This window comes from Gobio gobio (assembly GCF_949357685.1).
Source record: "Gobio gobio genome assembly, chromosome: 4".
Taxonomy (NCBI): Eukaryota; Metazoa; Chordata; class Actinopteri; order Cypriniformes; family Gobionidae; genus Gobio; species Gobio gobio.
Genome location: NC_137100.1, coordinates 56721902 through 56744579, shown reverse-complemented (window position 1 = coordinate 56744579; position 22678 = coordinate 56721902). Strand labels below are relative to the sequence as shown.

At 38.0% G+C, this 22678-nt stretch overlaps 2 protein-coding genes across 5 annotated transcripts in view; both read right to left on the bottom strand.

Moving 5' to 3' along the window:
• add2 (adducin 2 (beta)) overlaps positions 1 to 12183 on the bottom strand; it is a 35462-nt gene extending 23279 nt beyond the window's left edge. The window contains exons 1-2 of one of the 4 annotated variants that reach the window (XM_079816042.1): positions 11731 to 12183; positions 2174 to 2417 (exon numbers count right to left, since the gene is read on the bottom strand). In XM_079816042.1, the coding sequence (XP_079672168.1) occupies positions 2174 to 2323 (150 nt within the window). In that variant the 5' untranslated portion in view covers positions 2324 to 2417; positions 11731 to 12183. The remainder of the gene's footprint in view (positions 1 to 2173; positions 2418 to 11730) is intronic. The other 3 variants (XM_079816043.1, XM_079816045.1, XM_079816047.1) reach the window with 3 other exon arrangements.
• A 4973-nt stretch (positions 12184 to 17156) lies between these two features.
• figla (folliculogenesis specific bHLH transcription factor) lies at positions 17157 to 20700 on the bottom strand (the record flags this gene model as incomplete). The annotated part of the gene is made up of 4 exons (XM_079815309.1): positions 17157 to 17342; positions 17674 to 17763; positions 18108 to 18257; positions 20467 to 20700. The coding sequence occupies 4 exons, from the start codon at positions 20698 to 20700 to the stop codon at positions 17157 to 17159; spliced, it is 660 nt and encodes a 219-aa protein (XP_079671435.1).
• Between the last annotated feature and the right edge of the window lie 1978 nt (positions 20701 to 22678).

The window sequence follows — 22678 nt, the reverse complement described above, 5'->3', positions numbered from 1 at the left end:
GGCAGGACATTAAAGGGTGGACTGAACAGGCGAATAAAAGGAGGCAAACCGGTGTGGGTCCTCTGCGGATGGGAGATATGCTGTTTCAGTGAGCTTTTTAAAAGCTTATAGAAGCCACTTGAATGCCTGTTCACTTCTACAACCTCACTCAGTGTCATTATCATATCATTCCCATTAGAGCGCAAAAGCAGAATTCTGGAAGTAAAATCCCCATTCATTCCTTACCGTAGAAGAGAAATGTATTGATGGTGATAATGTTTAAAACATTCAAAACAAAGATACTAGAAGCACTGATATTACTGCAGTCAACAGTTTTATATTGAACTGTAAATATTGTGATTCAATTGAGTAGTTGATTTTTTTTTCATCCCCTACTAGCCTGACGTCGTCATACTCAATTCTAGTCAGAATATGAGTCTGATACTGCTCCATTGGGCTGTGATTATGGGGCGTGTTTCAACCGAACCAGGAAAGAAAATGCCTCTGCACTCAATTGGATAGACCTACAACCAATCAGAGCAACGGACTAAGTGACGTATGTTGAGCGACGCATAGTTGTCAACAGAACTCAACTGCACGCACGCTGGAAGATGATGATGAGTGTAAATGATCTTTGCCGGTGTTGCAAAAAGAATTTAAATGTTTTTGTAAAAGGAAAAAAGATTAAAGTAGTAGATGAATTCAAATACTTAGGGGTAATTTTAGAACCAATATTCGGTTTTAAAAAACATATAAAAAAATTGTCTAATCTTTTAAAATACAATATCTCAGTTTTTAAACATATTCGAAATATGCTCACTTATGATGCAGCAAAAATATATCTGAATGCAATGATTATTTCTCATGTTAACTATTGTATCTCCTGTTGGTCTCAAACAAGTCAAATAACATTAAAACCATTAAAATCACTTTATAATCAGGCTGTAAAAGTATTAGATAAAAAAACATTAAGACATCACCATTGCCAAATGTTTAGGCGGTTAAATATATTACATTTTGAAAATCTAATTGTATACTCAAATATTAGGTTAATTTTTAAGATTCTTAATAATAACGCACCTCCACCACTGAGGCGACTTCTACAGCTCTGCTCAGAACAGACTACCAGGACATCTAGGTCCACAAGTCGAAATGACTGTAGATTACCTAAAAGATGCTCTGCCTTTGCACAGACAGCCTTCTCATTCAAAGCTGTTAAAGAATGGAACAATCTTCCAGATAGTCTAAAATTAACCTCTGACCTGAGGGACTTCTCTCAAAATGTTAAAAAGGTATTATTAGAAAACCAACTATGTCAGCACTGATTATGTTAATGTTTAGTAAGAATTGACTGTAGCAATTTTAAAAAGTTGATTGTAAACAGTATGTACAGGGTTAGCTTAGGCTGAAGTGTAAATGTAAATGAGGTTGTAAATAGATAGTGAGTTATATATATTGATGTTTAGATGTATATATTTTATTGTTTTATCTGCCCAGGGACTGTGGATGGAAATTAGCTGTGGCTAAATCTGGTGTAAAGCATCTTTTCTTTTGTAAGATTAATGTATTTGCACATGGTCAAATAAATAATAAACTTAAACTTATTATTAATTACAATTATTTAAATGAATCTCCCATACTGTTAATCTACATAGAATGTATTAGAATATACTTAAATTAACTTCAAACATTATTTGAACGGGTTTTGTTAATCATAGTTATTTCATTTAATCATTGTGTTTCAATTAAGTAGTTGATTTTTGTCTTTCTGTTCAGATTTTCATATGTATTTTTTTGCTCCGACTCAAATGTTGCAAAAAAAAAAAAAAATACACTAGGAAAACAGAGTAGGCTTCTTTAAATAAAAATAATTAGCAATTTCAAATAATGATGATATTTTATTATTAATACACTTATAATTGTATTCACATTTTAATATTTTCATTGAAATGTTAGTCATGTTAAAATTACAATATTCATTATTCATTGTAATCTGCTTTAATAATGTCTTTTTGTTCAGATTTTCATACACATTTTACTCTGAATCAAATGTTGTAATTTGGAGGAAAAAAATGGGAAAAAAATGCTTCTGGAATTAAAACATTTCTTTAAACCTATAAGGCAATAAACACAAATCTGTATTATGTCTCAAATATTTGAGCTTCGCTCATCAGTGCACACTTCATTTACTCACAGGGCTTTGCAGGAGACTGGAAACCCGTTTCTTGAGGCCACTGGACGGCGTTGACTGCTGGGGAGACTGGATCATTTCTCCCTCCAGACATTCCCCATCTACAGGACTATGCTGGACCGGAGTCCCTTTAGGGGTGGGAGACCTACTCATCTTCCTTTCCCCAGTGTGGAATTAGAGGAGAAGAAGGATAGAAAGAAAACAGAGAAAAGGGAAAGGACAGGCAAAGCAGGACCAGGCGAGATTGCTAGATGGGGGAGATTGGACAAAAAAATAAATACGATATGTAAATAATTCAGTTATAATCTGGAGCTATGGTGATGAAAGATCCCCATGCACATCATTGAAGAGTTATTTTACATATATATATATGCATATGAGGACATATAGTCATGTGCGGATATTACACACATGCAAATGCACACAGGCAGTCCTGCAAATACTAGATAAGTATAAGCACACCACACCCAAAGTCAAGTGGGGGCCGCACTAACCGTCATATATCCAAACACACAACGCAAATAGTGCTGACAGCAATATGCAGTTCTTTATGTGCATTAGTAAATGTGATTGATTAGTTTGCTTGTTTAGCCGAGGAAGGTCTATTTAAGAAATTACATTTAGAGAAAGGATGTATAACAAATGATTGATGGCACATAATCTAAGATCTTGATCCTGAATATCTTTTATTTCTCCCTTAACATACCGTGTAAATAGAAGTTACTGTAAATGCTCCTTCGGCCTGCACAATAAAATTATGGCAGAGGACCAGAAATATCAACTGAACTAAATATACAACAATGTCTGAACTTTCGTGCTTAAAAGGTGATGCAATTTTCTTTGGTGTCAATTTATAATTACCTTGCAGATTAAACCAGGAAAAAAGGGGGAAAGTGTTTTAAGTAAGCCACTCGTAAGTTTAATTCTCAAAAGTGTGGCCACTTCAGCTCTGTGGTCTGATCTATAACGCGTGATGGGCGCCGCCATGTTAGTTTGCACTGCAATTCAGAGAATCGTATCTGTCGGATTTACAACACTTCAATTCATTCACTTCTCCAGAAATACATGAAAGTAAGTGGCCGGTGAAGTGGGAGAAGAATAGAGTAAATTTTATAGTTACCTCCAGTGCTTGCATTAACATTTTTGCTCTCCAGCCACTGTGGCTAGTGGTTTTCCAAAGTTTTCGATGCCATTTTCACTGGCCACAATTTTGACATCGATACCATGGGGAAAAACTGCCATATAGATATTTTTTATATCATTTCATAATTTGGCAGCAGGTATATTAGGCTGCTATTACTTTAAGACCTGATCCATTATACACACAGATCCATTATATTGTTACACACACGTTTTCTTTCTCAACTGTTTCACTGTTCAAGTTAATTTAAAAAATAACTGACTATAAGTCCGGCATTTTAACATTATTTTGTGTGTATTTGAATGTTTAAGCGCAATAAGCGGACAAAACGAACTCAATGCGGCTTTATGCGGCGCAATCCCATGCCGAAATTCAAGCCCTGTAACACCAACAATATTCATCTGGAGCAAAAGAAAGAGTGAGGGGAGGCGGGTTTGTGTCAACTCAGTCGGAGAAATCATGAGCGAGAAAGCGCAGATGGTATCGTGTCTCTATTCTGCGAAAAATGAGTATTGGAAGTGTTTCAGATATTTCAGTATCGATATGTATTGAAAAATCTATATTTTTGACAACAGTACATTGCACTTAGTTTATTATTTCAGATGCCTATTTAAAAGACTACAATTGAAAAATGTTTATGTTACAGATTAAATTCAATCTGTCAAAGTGGCTAGTAGGAGTGACTGCTTTACAAGCCACTGATGAAATCCACCCACATTTGGCGGGTGTTAATGTCAAGCCCTGGTTAACTCACACCTACACAATTTGTATCTAATATGAATAAAACACGTCGTTAATTGAAATAGTCTGTATGACACACTGAAAGTTTCTAATCACACTGGTGTGATCATAAGCCAGAGTACCTGAAAACCATACTAAAAGCTTAGATACCTTACAGCGAAAATGACTCCATTACAAGTTACAAGTCACCAATTCCAATACTACTTGAGTAAAAATCTTTGAGTATCTGATTTTAACAGTACTTAAGTATTTTACTAGTACTGAATGTAGGCTCAAAGATGCACTAGTGCTCATGCCAGTGAAAATAAGAAACTATTGATTTGTAAGATTAGAAATCATGTTTATTTTCTAAAATCAAAATAAAACTGAACACCCCAATATTGCAATAAATCAAGGTCAACACAACAGCATCTTAAACGTCTACAAACTCACAAGTCTCAGTTAAGCTCAAGTGCACACAAAGGCCAAGTAAACCAATATCCTTCAAAAAGGTCTTATCAATATAGTGGATAAATAAAATAACGTTAAGTAAAGTTACTCATCACAAATGTATTGGAGTAAAAAGTACATTTACTTATTCAAAAATGTTGTCATGTAGAGAGTAGAAGTTGTTAATATATTTGATACTCAGTAAAACTACAAAGTAGCCAAAAAGATACTCATTACATTTACTCAAATACTTTACACAACTGTCGTACTATTGCAATAAGACTTACCTCAGCCATAAACCCCCCCAAAACAAATCGCTGAGACTTGGTGGTGAACTCTTTTGACTAAAAGAGCATTAACAAAAACACTTAGCTAATAAACCAAAACACTCTATCATAGCAAACACAGAAAATATAGCAAATGCCTTGTTGATGCCAGAGATCATAGGAGAATGACCAGACTGGTTCCAGCTGATAGAAAGGCAACAGTAACTCAAATATCCACTCCTTACAACCGAGATTTGAAGAAGAGCATCTCTGAACATACAACACGTCGAACCTTGAAGCAGAATACACACCAGGGTGCCACTCCTGTCAGTGAAGAACAGGAAACTGAGGCTACAATTCACACTGGCTCACCAATATCGGACAAAATAGATTGGAAAAACGTTGCCTGTCTGATGAGTCTCGTTTTCTGCTGCGACACTCAGATGGTAGGATCAGAATTTGGCATAAGCAACATAAGAGGCATGGCTCCAGTCTTGCTTGTATCAATGGTTCAGGCTGCTGGTGGTGTAATGGTGTGGGGAATGTTTTCTTAGCAAACTTTGAGCCCCTGAGTATTGTTGCTGACCATGTCCATCCATTTATGACCACAGTGTGCCCATCTTCTGATGGCTTCTTCCAGCAGGATAAAGCACTATGCCATAAAGCTCAAATCATCTCATGACAGTTGGTTCACTATACTCAAATGACCTCCACAGTCACCAGATCTCAATTCAACCGAGCACTTTTGGGATGTGGTGAAACGGGAGATTCGCATCATGGATGTGCACCTGACAAAATCTCTGAGGAATGTTTCCAGCACCTTTTTGAATCTATGCCACTCATTAAGTTAATTATGAAGTGGCCGGTGAGGGTATATAATTTGCTATGAAATGAGGTATACAGTACTGTGCAAAAGTGCTACGTTCCAGGAAGGGTTTTGAGCCCGTAAGTTACGACTTCAAACCACAACTCACGTCTTCCAAGCAAAGTCACGCCAAACTGACTGAGTGCAAGCAATTGTGGTAGCTATAGCATAGACAGTAAAGAAGTTTCTAAAGCTGTGTATTTTATAAATACTGTCAAAATGTACTTATTGTATATGTCAACATAAGCCCCGTTTCCACCGCAGGAACTTTCCCCAGGAACTAGGAACTTTGGGGTGGTACTCGGTGTGTTTTCGACCGCAGGAACCAGGGTCTAAATGAAGTTCCGGGTAAATATTTCCCCCTCCAAACGGCCCTGCTCGCAAGGTAGTACTTTTTCAAAGTTCCGGAACTTTCAGGGGTGGGACTTGGGCGCTGAACATGCTGATTGGTTGAGCTCACACAGCATTTTATTTCAACCGGCATTTTTAAAAGTCTTGCGAGGTTCGTTCTGCGTTCAGTAAATATCAGTCTTGCTCTTTCTGTCCGATGGCGCGTGTTGTCTCAGCAATCGCACGGTCAATGTCCGTAATAGCTGATCATAACATACGTTGTCTTATTTTAAATCTAGCTTTACAAGCTTTCAGAATACGCTTTAGTATCAGTGCTTGTCTCTTTTCCGCAGTTTTGTTAATTACATATTTAGTAAACCAATACATAACTAGCAAAAGCAGCGCTGCTTGCATCTCCTCCATACTTGTTATTGTTGCAGACAGTATCGCACAAAAATTATTATTGTCCGTCTCTGACTGGGAGGAGCAGCCGCGCGCAGTCCCACGTCTCTGGACTCATTTGCCTAATCTTCACGGTACTTTAGACCGCAGTGGAAACGCAGACAGTAGCAGGTCTGGGGGGAAAAAAGTTCCTGGTACAAATTGTTCCGGGTAATTTCGGTGGAAACGGGGCTTATGTAAACAAAGCATGGCTGAACGTGCGGGACTTATGCTCATTTACAATCATTTCTATTGCCAAAGGTGCCTACTCCTTGCTTATTTGAGGGAAACGGAGGAGAAAAAACAGTGCATAAGGCAAGACCAGCTGTTATACATTTTATTTTACACATTCGTAGGGGCTGCCATTGTTGTTTAGCGGGCTATGTGACGTCAGAGCACGTAACTGGGAGTGCATTGATCTAGTACGAGTTCACGGGTGGGAAGTCACGGGTTTGACTGCCTACCAGTGCACTTTCACGGGTAGAAGGTTGGAAAAACACGGATTACGGGTTGCCTGAAACGCGGCATTAGCCATGTTTTTCACCATAAAAAAGGTTTTAAGCCAGTTATTTATATATTTTGCTGTAGTGTGTTAGTAGGAAATATCAGTTTACATTTCCAAACATTCCTTTTGCCATTAATTGTAATAATCCAGTGAGATTTTTGTATGCACAAGGAGTCCGACGACAACAGCCGGCATATTCCATCATGGGATCACATGAAGAAACAGAAAAAAATGCAGGACTAAATTCAAAAGAACTGCAGCAAAGTCTCCAAGACGCTTGAAGAAACCGACCTGCAAAGCTTCCTGAAATATTATGTGCAAGTGTACCAGGACAAAAGCTGTTTTAAACGGAAAGGGTGGTCACGCCCTGTATTGATTTGATTTAGTTAATAGAAGTTAATTGATATATAAAATCTATTTATGGCATTCGTTTTGCCATAAAGCTGATGTAAAGTTAGCATCCTCACTTTACAGCATTTTTACACAAGTGCCTAAAACTTTTCACAGTACTGTAGCTTTGCAGGTAGGTTTCTAAAAGCGTCTTGGAGATGTTCTTCTGGATTTAGCTTGTCTCAGTTTTTTTCTGTTTCTTCCTGTAATCACAGACAGACTTGATGATGGTGAGATCTCTGTGTGGAGCCTACCGGCTATTGTCAGACTCCTTGTGCATAAAAAAATCTCAATGGATCATTACAATTTATGGCAAAATTTATGTTTGGAAATGTAAACTTATATTTCCTACTGACACTCTACAGCAAAAAATATAAATAAATGGCTTTAAACCTTTTTTTGTTGTTGAAAATACTAATGTGTCTAAGACCTTTGCACAGTACTTAATACAATAGATTCTACAATCCCAGAATGCACAAAATGTAAAGGGTGTACATATTTATACACACATTTATTTACAGTAAAAATGGTAAATAAGTATGACATTTTCTCAGGAGCCATTATTCCAGTCTTCAGTGTCACGTGATCCTTCAGAAATCATTGTGAAATGCTGATTTTGTACTCAAGAACCATTTCTGAATATATGTTGAAATCAGTTGTGCTGCTTTGTTACTCTTAATGAATAGAAATGTCAAAATAACCGTTTTAAAATACATTGTAATTGTAAATGTCACTTTTGTTTAAATTAATGCATCCTTGCTGAATAAAAAAAAGTATAAGTTTAGCATATGTTTTAATCATCTATTATAAATTTAGCTATGTTTTTCCATCCAAAATACAACAGTGACATATTCAAAGTGTCGAGTTAATGCACTAGAAGTCACAGCATCTTCGTGTCTGGTAGTCTGTCAGGGACTCAGGTGCTCTGGGACCCCTACTAAGAGGTCCTCTCTCTGGGGAGACTGTATAATGAGTGGGGCCCCTTTGGATCCAAGCTGGCACCGCCCTGTGCTGTCCCTGGATCAGTTTCAAGCACAGTATTCTACTCTAGTGGATCCAAATCAATCAATAAGTAGGAGTTAAAGAGCAAATATAAGAGCAAACCATCATCAGTCTGCATTTATTCTGGTCTTCAACCTACACTTTAATCTCAAAAATGTGCAGAGCTTTGGCTTCTGCTTTAGCAGGATTTAAATGTCAAGTTGAGGAGGGATGAAAGACATGAACATGTGTCTGTTACCTATTGATCGGTCTGAAACAGAGCTTTCCTGACCGGATGAGGGGTTTTCTCCCCCACTGAGAGATCTTAATGCTTGTAGGAAGCGAGTATATGAGGGAGATGTATAATGGTTAAAGTGATGCTGGATTGATTTTAAAAGAATCTTATAATTAAGTTAATGTGTGGTTCTGGGTGCATTCACTTCTGTATAATGCACTGAGAACTCAGTGACCCATTCGCAAAAAAGGCATGCTTTTTAAAACCACCATGAATTGGAACATTTTCAGTAAAGAATAAAAATGCAATTTCTACGTAAGATTAGCCTTGACTCTATTCTCTCTGCCTCGGTTTTCAATTCCATACTAAATCCACACCCAATGCATGGCCTTTTTTTCCATGTGTGAACATTTATTTTTTTCTTAAGAGGCAAGATTGTGTACAAACTTGCCAAAATTGTTTCCATGATGAATTTTTTTTTTTATGTGGCAACATGAACATGTGGCCCTGTTTACACCTGGTATTAAGATGCGTTTTGGTCGATCGGATCACAAGTGGACGACGCTAAATACAGGTGTAAACGGGGTCTAAAACGTTTTGAGCTTGTCCACTTTCGACCACTTCCAGAGGTAGCCGGAAACGCATTTGACCGGATTGCTTTCGTAGCGTTTTCATGTGGCCGAATGTGTTCAAACAGCCAAAAAGACCATCTACTCTCCGCCTATTGACCTAATGCGTAAACCTAATGGGAAGCGCGCTAGCCAGGCGGGATTTAGACTTTGATGGCTGGAGAGCCAAGTTTGGTTTGCAGACGAAAAACGTACCAAGCACAATCAACAATGTTCATTTCTCTAACCATTCCTGATTTCTAACACACGCTCACAGCGTTCAGCGTGGTCTTGCGGCTGTCAGAGCAGAAACGAAAGCTGATGCTATCCGTATGTTTTCCCGTCGTCTCCGTACACATTCATATGTATATTGTGGAAACTTATTTTGTCTATTAGATTGAAAGATCTGAAAAAACACATACATTTATAGTCCGCCCATAGACCCACCCCTCGAAGGAAATCTGGACAGAAGTGGTTGAAAGTGGACAAAAGAGATGGATAAAAACACCAGGGCTGTGTCAGAAATCACATACTCTCTTGAGGTACTTATTTTGAATAAGAAATTACGTCACTACTGAATGTAATCTGGAAATATTACATTCACTATGCTGTCATTATCATATGACCTATCAGCGTCAGTTACGAAGCTTCACTGCCATTCATAAATCCTCTCCTGTGGCCTCATGGGATAGTAAAGTGTTCAATCTTCAGAATCTCGCCGGAAGAAGTTTGTCACCCAGGTACTTTTTTATGAGCACTGTGAATTCGGGCACGCTTCTTTCATGACATACTGTTTTTCTCCTACTATACAGTAGGGAAGTGTGCGATTTCTGATATAGCCCAGGTGTAAACGGGAATGTGTCTGCCTCGTCTACTTGTGATTCAATCGACCAAAACGCATCTTAATACAGGGCCAAATATTGGCACTAATAATACACATGTATTTTTCGACTTTAACGAAACCACTAAATGATACAAAAGAGACAGTCAACATTAAAGTGCATGTTACATTATTATTTGCTTTTTTATTCATACAAATGTTTCAATCTTACAACCTTTTCTATTTACAAATATTTTAGCCCATGGTTTCCCACCTGGGGATCTGCAGGGGGTTGTGACTTGATGAGAAGCTAATTAATTAGCTAAATATAAAAAATGCAAGATTATAACATTAAAAAAAAAACCTAACAAAGATTAAATATTTTATTTGTTTACCAGAGAACCGTGAACATGGGTGGTTCAATTATTTCAATTAACTTAATTTATTAGGGGGTACTTCAAATTAATATTTTAGGTTAAATGGGATATGCTGACAAAAAAAATCCAGTTTTTACTTAAAGACTATCTTTAATTTAGTTAAAATCTATATTGGGAAGAAAGGGACAGTCTAAGATCTAAGTCTATTACACACCATCCCTCCCCCTCAATAATACCCCCCACCCCATCATTTTCAAATCATTCCTTCACCCCTGCAGCGGAACCTCATAGAAACAAAGCAGATTAAATGAATGCATTATGATAATATAGGCTGCATTAGTTCTTGATGCACAAAATGATAATTAAAGGGAAAAGTAGTCAGCCAACCCTAATAAAAAGGGTCATATCGTCTAGGCTATTTGGCAGACGTATTAGGATTTTAGGACTGCTGGAGATTGAGCATTGCCACCCTCTCTTTCCCTCTAGGGCTCATATTCCAGGGGGAAAGACTCGTGTGTCACGCCCACTTCTTCTACAGAAAAACAACACCCTTTGAACAGCTATGAGAGGGGGTAGACACGCAGCTGGTGACAAAAGCATCATCTTAACTGTTAGAAATGATACTAAAAAGCTGGTTTATTGTCAAAAAGGCATTTATGCATTCGTTAACTTATAAAGCATTATAAACCGTGCTATGTCGATTGTTTTGTGCAGTAGCCGGTGCTCGCGCGGCAGGGCCTGTACGCGGCTGCCTAGCAACAACAGGAGCCCCGCTGCATCAGCACCAACGCCAGCAGCCTCCGGGCATCAGTACAAGAGAATTTTGAAGGGGGCATGATGTTATGATGTTACAGAGCACAAAACCTCTTATCTCAAAACACAACACGAACGACGTACGCTTGCTCGAAGTACTCCAACACGACGGGTAAAAAAAAACGAGATAACCGAGAGAAGAAAACAGGTTTCCAGTCTACGCGAGACTCCCAATATTATGGCGCCTGAAAGTTGATGCATCATGCCCTTGTACAATCACTAACGCTTACATGAAAACAAAGCTCCAAGGCGTCGGATTAATAAAATACGACATGATAAAACGCGTTTACCAATAGTAGGCTAATATTCAGATTACATCACAAACAAGCGTCTTTAAACTATTCTAGCCTTAACACATTCTAGTTCCATTTTCTTCAGTGTTGAGTGAGTGTTTAATCTCTATACCGTTCCTGGTTATGGTGTTATAATGTATCTTGTATTATATTCGTGCACTCAATATCATGGCAGTCCAGCATCACGGTCACCGTGAATGTGATGGATGCGTGGGGTCCAACATTCCTCCATACACATGTTCGAGTACTATTTATTAACCCCCAGGAAATCTCAACTATTGACTGAAATAGTGATGGAACAGAAAATGAGGCAAGAGATGCTTACCTTACAACATCCTCTCCTCTTTGTCCTTTACGCACACAGTCGCCCTATGAATCTACAATGCAATGTTTCAAAACAGACGCGTGCACCAAGCAATCGAAAATTAGTCTTGTTTTCCAGTATGAATGGTATCGTTTTGGGTCTGTGTTTTCCTAGACCTCCGCATCCCCTCTGTTTTTGACGTTTATTGCAGGCTGGACCAGCCCACGACCACGCCTGCCAGATTCATGACCTCCTCACTGTCTACATCCAGATCCTGCTCGTATTTTTTTTTTTTTTTACAAGAACCTTGAGTTTGTTCGCCTGTAGTGGAAAAATACTAGTAGCCTACACGCATACAAAACTAAAACAGCCGGAAGTATTTTTTTAGCATTAGCTAAATAGCGTGGATTTGTCGGATCACAGATGATTTATTCTGGATATGTCTTTCCCTGCTGAATGATGCAGCTGTGGGTTAAGGACGGCCACTGGCTCCACCTGCTGGTGTTTAATGATATTAAAGGGATAGTTCACCCAAAAATGAAAATTCTGTCATTTACTCAACCTCATGTTGTTCCAACCCTCTATGAGTTTCTTTCTTCTGATGAACACAAAAGAAGGAATTTCGAAGAATGTTGGTAACCAGATAGTTGACGGTAGCCATTGACTTCCTTAGTATTATTTTTTCCCCCTAGGAAGTCAATAGCTATACCGTGATAATATGGTCATATTTTCTGGTTCTTATCAGAATCCTGGCAGCAGTTGCAGCTGTCTAATGGTCTTTTTGGGAAGAGCATTACAATAGTCCACCCTGCTGGTGATGAAAGCATGAACAAGTTTCTCTAAGTTTTGCCTGGAAACAAAGCATGTCATTCTTGCGATATTTTTCAACAACATGAGGGTGAGTAAATGATGACAGGTTTATTAATTTTTGAACTATGCCTTTAACCCTTGTGCATCAATTAAATAAAGTTACACTGAGGTCCTCAGAGCAGGGGTTTTCAAACTTTATGATGCCAAAGACCCCCAAATGAACCTTTTATGAGGGACCTCCTCCCTAAAATCCATCTATATTTTCTGTATGAAAAAACATTTAAACTGTTAGATAAACAGTAAGTGTGACATTATAAATACAACATATTGTTTCCAAACTTTAATTGGCTATACTTAATGTTGAATGTATAAACCTGAAGAAAAACATCTTCAATTTGAATTTGAATAAGCAACTTTCACATGTACGTAAGCAGCTTGTGTACTGCGTTAAAGGTCATATGACATGAACATTTCACTTTATGATGTTTTTTAACATTAATATGAGTTCCCCTAGCCTGTCTATGGTCCCCCGGTGGCTAGAAATGGACATAGGTATAAACCAAGCCCTGGGTGTCCTGCTCTGCCTTTGAGAATGATGGGCCAGATGATGGGCCAATCTGGAATCTTCCCTATATGTCATCATCCGGGGAAAGGTTACCTCCCCTCTTTGCCCGCCCAGAGAATTTAGAGAAAATGGATTCAGTTTATTTTTTATATTTAATTCAGTCGCAATGTCAGCACAAGCTTTACAAACAGACTTTTACGATATGGAGTCGACAGCACCGCCACAAACAGTGTGTAACAGTGTTCCTTAATGCCTGATCTGTGATCAGTGATTGCTGATGTGTAGCTAATTATTCAAGTTTATACAGACTTTCTTTCGAATCGCTTAATACTGTTTATGCACCAGTGAATCAAGCCAGTGACTAAACGATCAACTTCACATTGTTTCTCTTAGTAGCATGAAACAAATTTGTTATTTAAAGTGTGATTAGACTAGAGAGCGATCAAAGAACACTCTCTTTATAATGTTCGGAGCTGTCAATCACAATCAGTCAATCGCGACGAGTGTATCTGCACACTTGCCCAAACTGCCGTTATAATTAATGAATGACGCTGTTATGCAGCGCAACGAAGCTCTTCCTGTATTCATATCGATGTCGTGTTTGCTGTTAGCTGTGGTGAAAGCATTTTGTGACAGAAAACGCGATCAACAGACTGTTTGACTCAATGCTCATCACTTCAGCCTTTCATGCGATGGGAAAAGATCTAAAAATAATGCTATAAATCACCATTTTCACGATTCGTTCATCTCGACGGCTGTAATAGTAAAAAAAAAACAAAGTGGCAAAAGTATTCAAGAGGGGTTTCACATGTAATACACATTTCAAATGTAAAGACGTCAGCCAATCACAACAGTGGGCGTTTTCACTGAAGTCTCACAGCAGACACACCCCCGGGACCTTTAAGAATACTGCCTTACAACTCCAGTGAACAAGATAAAGGGGACTATAGTGAGAAAAACTCACTCGAAAGACAAAAGCATTCATATACAAATCTGGAAAATATGTATGGCAAGAAAGGAGTGTAACATTTAGAACTGAACCATTCGAATGTTCAGTAGACTTGAACCATTTTTGCTTTGTCTTTTTATTCTCTGATACTTTCTGGGGACCCCTTAGAACCTTCTGGAGGACATCTGCCCAGTTTGAAAACCCCTGCCTTAGAGGAAAAAAATTATCTGCGTCAATAGACGGTCATACAAATTTGAAGCTTGGAAACACAGACTTAAGTTTGGTGTCGTTTTAGAGAAATTATTATTGTTGAAAAAGTAACATAGGAGGTTTAAGTTTATGAAAATGACATTTTATATAAAATATATATTTTATGAAACATGTTGCAAATTTTGATATCTAAAAACAAACCAGCAAAAAAATGTTGTCTGGGCACAGTACCAAATTTTCCCCATTAGATGCCAGCAGAGCTCCACTGGTGCACAGAAATTTGTAGTCCAGTAGAGTTCACACACACACATTTTTTTTTTATTACACACATACAAACCACACTGACATCCATATCAACACACCCACACAAAGATAATTTATCCAATTGGCTCTATAATATGCAGAAGCAAAAGACAGGAATAAAGCGATAATTTGCTTATAGGCCAAACCGGTTATCTTTACGTGGGTTGTGCGTCGGCACGGCTCCTCTGTGCGGATGAATCTAATGTTTGGAGGAGTGTGTGTGGCTGTCATTCATTCGTGTACCGGTGTGGATACTGTACTTCGGAATCACAGATTCTACATCTTGGAAGTATGACCAAAATAAGAATTTTCCCCAGAAAATGTCATCTGAATAATTAAGTAACACGTTTGCCACTTTTGTTCTGACCAACTGAGAAAAAAGAAAAAAAAGGCTTTACCAAAAATGTTTTGTTACCAACGGTGATTGAATCTAATGATCGCTTAGCTCAGTGGTTCTCAATTTTTATACCAAGTACCACCTCAGAAAATATTTGGCTCTCCAAGTACCACCATATTGGCCAACATTAAAATACAGTAGCGTAGTAGGCCTAACTATTCAGCTACAGCTCTGCACGGTTCAAAAACGAGGCAGTTTATTCCTAATAAGAATATGTATTTTTGTCTGCCACTTTAACATTGTAAATACACAGTTTGTACATTAACACTGCACTGTGCTTACATACAGGTAAATAAAATAATGATTAAATTAAAATGTGTTGGAAAGTTAAATTAAAACGGTACTGCACTTAAATGTAAGAAAACTAAAAAACTAAAATAAAGATTAAATTAAAATGTATGCGTTTTAACATTAATTTATTTAGTGATTCCTCTGCGTACCACTAGAGGCAGCCTGAGTACCACTAGTGGTACTCATACCACACTTTGAGAACCACTGGCTTACTTGCTCATATCACATCAAATTATTATTAGAGATACTTTGTTCTCAAATTGTTCAAATGTTAACAACCTCAGCATTGTGTGACTGTGCTATAGTGTGTATTAGCATTGTACATTTCTGTAGTCTAATCTTTTGCTTTTGACTACAGGTGAATAGTTTTCACTGATGATTGTCGTTTGGACCTTTCTGGATTACAATCCACCATCAAAATGAAAAGTTTAATAATTCCAGCTGCTGTGAGAAAAGGCTATACATGATCATTATTACAAGCTTACTGTAGTGAATCAGACCAAGGTAAGGAGGTAGTTTTGAAAACTGTCTGGTTTGGTTTAGATCACCAACTCCAGTGCCCATCTCTGATGTGACGTTCTGCATAAAGCATATAGAGGATTCGCCCAAAGGTCTCGCAGAATGTCTTTATCAAACAAACACAATGATTTATCTATCTATTATCCACCCGCAATTAATTGGAATGCCACTATTTGAGATAGCCCATTGGGCAGGCCGCTGATATGTTTTGGTAGCCCGTCTGGAAAACACACAGCCCCGGGACGTTGGGCTTTGCGAGCCCTGGCCCATACATGTCCGAGTCTGATCACGAATCGCAGGACAATGAACCAAATAAAGGATTCTAAAGCCTGTGACAGCACAAGTTATGTTCAGTTAGACACGTACACATAATCAATAGATATCAAACGATCTGTAACAATGCAATACTGTCACATACAAAACATTTTTTTTGTACTCACAAGTGTGTTGCTTCATTCATTCAAGTAATCTCATCCTGTCTGCAAATCCAGTCTCTTGTTTACAAACGAATCCGGTGAAATGAAGGAACAAACGCACAATGTCTTCCCCACGTGAGCTGGATATTCATTAAAAATAAAGTTCATCCATGCATTCATAATATTGGAATCCGAATGAAGCTTATGCAGCATATTTATTGCTTGGGAGTTCAATCTGGTTGGTTTAGCTCCACGTAGGCCTATATGCTATTTATGTTACATTTCTTGCACGAGTCGGTGGGCGGGGCTACAGAACCAGGCGTACTTCTTCGGTTAAGGCGGTGTTTCTCCACACTCTGATGTCATAGCCTGGCACATTCTGAGATCGAGCGTTTGCTGGGCCTGGTGTCTATAAAAGCTTTTCTTTGACTAACAAGGAAGTTTTCAGCTCTGAAACTTACAGCATATTCTCATATCATGATGAACTTTTATATATCAATGAAAAGTTGGCTGAATGAAAAGTTGATTTCTCAATCATGACCCCTTTCATAGAAATGTTTTTTTGTCTTTTAGTAATATGAATTCAACATGCAAAGACTTATTTTCCTAAGATCATCTTGAACATCCTTATTTGTCATTGACGTATGACTTTAAACCTCGATGTTGGAAAAAATCGTTAACACATATTAATAAGTATTTACAATTTATTCATATTTGTAAACCATAAAGCAGCTGAAAAACTCAAAATGAGCTTTATAGAGATTTTCCTCCCATAAATAAAGGAGTTCATTTTATAAGAATAACTCATATAAATAATCCAACAAAAAGTCTCATGACAGCTCAGCATCAAGTCAACCATCAATCCTCATCTTGGCTGACATTTCAAATATTTTTGTAATATTAAAGATAAAGGGCACAAATAGCATAACGTGAAGATCTTAAAGGCACATATAGAAAAACGTGAGTGATTCAAGGCACCAATAGGCACTAAGACGAGAGTGTACTCGTTACCACGGTTTGTTCTGAGCCGACCTGAACAATGTACATTGGTACGACACACTGTACGGTCATGTTGTTGAGATCAATGTCCTCATCAGCTCCTGTCGCCATGGTGACCAGTGGGGCAGCCACGCTCACACCCGCCTCAGATAGAAAGGGATTCATCTCCAGGGCCTGAGGGAGGAGATCGAGGAGAACGATTCAGCGATAGCATGCAGCATAATAGAATGATTTCTGAAGGATCATGTGACTGGAGTATTGATGCTGAAAATTCAGCTTTGCATCACAGGAATTATATTTTAATCTAGAAAAGTTTTTTACATTTTAATATTTGTACAATTTTTGATCAAACAAATGCAGCCTTGGTGAGCATTAGAGAGATGAACAAATGTCTCCAAAATGTCGAATGTTAGTGTGACATTAGATTGGAAGCATTTACTTAAAATATTCACTCTTCTAGAACGGATGAAAAAAAAAGAAAAAAAAAAAGTCCAAGTGAACTCACATCCTCCATGCTCCAGAGATCAGAGCAGTCACTCTCCATGCTTGAGTAGTTGATTCCAGTGTCCAGGAAAACATTTGCATTCCCGTTTCCCTGCCACACACCAACACACGTTTTGTTTTCATGTTTTAAAGTGACATTCCATAAACAATGATTTTTATACTGTACAAACTGTATATTCCACCCCCTTACATTAACCCTACCCATCACAAAACTTTCTGCATTTTTACATACATTGGTATGATTTAGAAGCGGTTTTCCTAATGGGGACCAAAAAATGTCCCCACAAGGACAAGGATTTTGGATATTTCCATCCTTGCGGGGACATTTTGTCACCATATGGTATGCGTGTGTGTCCTGGTAAACCCTACGTTATGGGAAGAATGCTCTTGTAATATCTTCAAGGACAAAAGGGAATGATGTGGGGTTTGACTCACAGTGGCAGAGGTGTGATTGAGGACCGCTGAGAGGAGTCGGATGTACTCCGTTGCAGCCTTCAGCATGTCCACTTTACTGGGCTTTCGATCTCGCGGCATCACTGGCACAATACGGCGAAGGTACGAGAACATGCTGTTCAGGCTCCTCACCTGAGAGGAGCAGCAGACGACAGCATTATCAGGCGAAATTTCACGACAGCTTTTGACTGGGCCAAAAAAATAACATAACATAATGGAGCTGAGGAACAAACTGGTCTCATAATGCTTTCAAGAAATGCAGCCCTGATGAAAACAATTGGGTAGACCAGGGGTCTCCAAACTCAGTCCTGGAGGGCCGCTGACCATCCCCAATTAAACACACCTGAACCAGCTAATCAGCTGTAAAACACTGGCTGAATCCGAAATCGCCCCCTAAACCCGCGATCACTATTCCCTACGTTATGCACTAATAAAATAATAAAAAATGCGGTGCACTGTGGGATTGAATGAGTGCACTCAATAACGTCCACTATGGCTTCGGACACCACTACAAATGGCTGTCCCCTCAAATAGTGCCCTATTATATATATATATATATATATATATATATAGGGGGCAATTTCGGATTCAGCCGCTGGTCCAGGTGTGTTTATTTGGGGTTGGAGCTAAACTCTGCAGGACAGTGGCCCTCCAGGACCGAGTTTGGAGACCCCTTGGGGAGACTAAGACCAGTATTTTGGTTTTTAAATGAAGTTAGTGAAAATTCCATCACCCTCCCAGCCCAAACTCATATTGACTACATGCTTCTTTTACAAAATCTACAATGATTTGAAAACACAGAAATGCTATAGCTTACTGTTGCCCAGCATGACTGTGAACGACCATCATGGACTTATTCAAATGAATGTGTCACAATGCATTAGATCAACTCTGAGAAAGTCAGAAAGTCTCTCTAATTATACATTTTGATTTTCATAATTGCAAATTGTATATTTTGAATGCTGAGCACGCACTCAGAGAGCACGCTTGACAAAAGGAAACAATCAGCTTAAAAAGGCCATGGTCATTAGTCAGTCTAAAAAATTTTTTGAACATGTATTTCTGTCAAAGCTGTAGTTATTAAAGTGGATATGCATTTAATGAAAGAAATACCAGTGTGATGAAATGCCAGTGTTCCAGCTGAAGCAGGAAGGCCTTTATTACATTAGGCCTGTAGTCCTGAGATTTTGAATAGCAAATCTTTCAGGTGCAAGTCAATTAGAGATAATTTAAAACTAATCTTTCTAAAACTTTATAAAAACCAATAATCAAATGCAAAAGGATTAAAAGAAGTCTGCATGTTATGCACATGAAGCTTAAAGGGAACTGAATTCATTGCAGAAGAGTTTACTTTAATAACAGGCAATTTAAATGTCCCATGAAAGTTATAAACTTGAATGAAACAAATAGATTTAGTCTCTTTTAAAAGTCCACTTCATATTAAAACGGGAAACTTTGCCATGCTACTCCTAAGAAAGACCAAGACTTATAGTCTAAAAAAACCGAGAATCCATAACAAAGGGTATAAAACCCCTACAATATTTATAGTAAAGAAAAGTTTCAGCCCTTTTTACATAAATCCCAAGTCTTTAAACTGCGGTGTAATTTCCATCGCAATTGCACCCCGTTTCATCAAAAATTGGTGCACTTCTCGGAGCCATTACCATGGAGTGAAGAGCCCCAGCTGTCCGTCTCACCGGTGGGTTGCTTGGCGCTCTTTTTTTCGTTCCTTGTGACAGGAAAATGCATTAAAAATTTTTTCGTTTTTTTTAGAGTTTGTTTTTGGTAGCCTAACACCTAAATAAAAATCTCACAGGAACCTCACATTTTTATATATTAACTTCAAAATTATTTATTTAGACATATGGCTTAAATTATATAGCAATTTCAGAGTAAAAAAATTAAAATAAAATATACTTTATAGTAGGCTACATTTTCTTTACAGTAAACTTCTATAATTTCTCATACATTCATTTTTTTTTTAATTATTTAACTTCAACAAGAAGTTCGGATAGTGTATTTTCACGTCTATGTTTAAAAAAGGGGTTGGGGGGGGGGGGGTAAATATTTTTGACTGCTATTTTTCAGTCAAGCTGTAAATGGTAAAATTACACGAAAATGGGAAATATAGTGGGTTATTTCTTGCAAGTCTGCTGATTTATTTGAGAAATGTTTAAAAGGACGTTTCCATCACGGAATGCCAAGTAAAGCAACACTTTCAATGAGAATAAACAGAACTAATGAACTAACGCAAACCTGCAGTGCTTCGCTCGCCAAAAGAGGGCAGCAATGTACAAATACTGGGAACAAACCATGACTCATGAACTTTGTAAACTCTTACCCGCAGCCTCTCCTTTGCGTTTGCAAGCTGTCGTCTCTTAACAGCTTTATCTCGGTCCTCCGTGTCTATGTACTGGCCGTCATCCAAACGGACAAATTTGCCGATATTCACGTGAACGGGAAGTGAAGGTTCAACGCTCTCGCGCAACAAAATATCGCCCATAAGCTCGCGCTCTGGGACTTTCATGAGACCCACTAGAGCCCTGAACTTCCTGCCGGTCATTTCACCTGACATTCGTGTATTTTCTTTAAAATGCCAAATGAGAAAATTGCTCAGCAGGCCTATAGTCTAAAATAACATTGCTAAAGCAAATGCTATGTGTGTAGAGATAAAGCATTTTAATTGATCATACTGTAGAATCTATTGGTCAAGAAGTTGGCCAACCGAATCATAAATCAAAATCTAATTCTAACTAAAAGCACCTGTGCGCCAAACTCCACCCTAACCGATGTAGATTAGGTGCACTAGGTGCTCTTTCAAATCTTCACCGCTAGATGGCAGTGCGGTGCACGGGCAGATTGAATCTGCATGAAAATGCATTTTACCCTACTCATTTTTGGATGATTGGAAACGACTGCTGTGATTAAACATGAAGCTCTCTTTTATTCCGCTGGCAGAAGGTAATGTTGATGTCCTGATAAATTATTTTAATTGAATGGGACGGCCGGGATAGATGTCACATGGGGAAGTTGTCACAAGGACTGTAACGTTAGGCTATACGCACTTGAATGAAGATTGAATTGCGATCCAGTCTTACTCATTTTGATGAGCTTCTCCTTTCAACAACAGACTTTCACTTTTCATTGAACAACAGCAACAACAACAACGTAGGCTATACTCTCTGAAAGCTGTTCATGTCTGTCAGGTTAATTTTTGTATCGGACCAAATAGCCTACAATCATGAATGCAGCAGATCGCATTTGCATAAACATATCTTCCTTCATACATTGTTATTTCTTTTTGCATTTCTTCCCTTTCAGTAGATAATACTTCAGACCTATCCCCACTTCAGTGAAACAGTAATAGCCCTACACATGCACACAAATATGCTTTATTAGCCTTCAGTCTGAGCGAGTGGTACTGAAAACATACCGTTTATCACATTCTTTCTTTTGCAAGAAGTCATCCTTTATGAACAGTTAAGTGGAAATGCATCTTACTGGTGAGTAATTTGTATATAATACATAAAAACAATACTCATTTTTCATAGATCGTAATTGCTAGCAAAGTTCAATAATAAATAACTGTACATCTTAGTGTGGTGAAGTCTGAAAATAATCCAATGTAAACATCCTGTTCATCTTTATTACTTTCCCATAAAACCACACCTAAATCCAACACAATTTATAGGCTATGAATAGATAACCTAATGATGCATCACGAAATCACCAGATTGAGAGTGGATAAAGTATTGTCCTGTTCTTATTGGTCTGAATGTCAATGAAGAGTTTAGTCACTAAGGCTGTGTTGCAGTTTTCAGTAAAACAAGATTTGTGTGTGTGTGTGTGTAATATATTGAGACATCAGTCTGGTATAACTAAATGTTCTGCAAAGGATTTGATTCAGTGTATTATATGCTGCCATTCCTCATAATAAAGAACTCTTATCACACTTCTTATCTCATTTGGCGTTGAACATAATAAAATGAAATAAAAAAGAAGCAAACAATGTCTCAGCTAGACAGTAATATCTCCATAATTCACAACTAATGGCCTAATGTCCTACTTTTCCATGCCTTGGATAAAATTGTGAAAGACATCAAATTGCTTTTTTCTTTTCTGTTTTTGGCTTTGTTCTTATTTTTAATAATGTTTATTAAACAAGAAACAAGAAGAAACAGCAACTTCCATACAGTTTGTGTTATGAAGACTATTCAGAGTTGTCATAGATGGGTTTACTTTTAAAGCGGTGAATGAGAGTATACATTAAATATATTTTTTTGTGTGCCCATTTGCTCAAATAGCAAAAGAAAAACTCCACAATAGTGATTTCACATCTTTCAAAAAGAGGGAAAATTAGAGTGAGATTGATAACAGCAGCGAAAAGAGAGAAAGATGTTAATTTTACATCACTCCCATAGACGCTGTATTACACTCTAAAAAAATAGGTTCTATATGGCACCAAAAATGGTTCTTTGCCGTAAGAGGAACCACTTTTGGTGCTATATAGCACCATATCTTAACATGTTCTGTATATGGTAGTGGTGCTATAT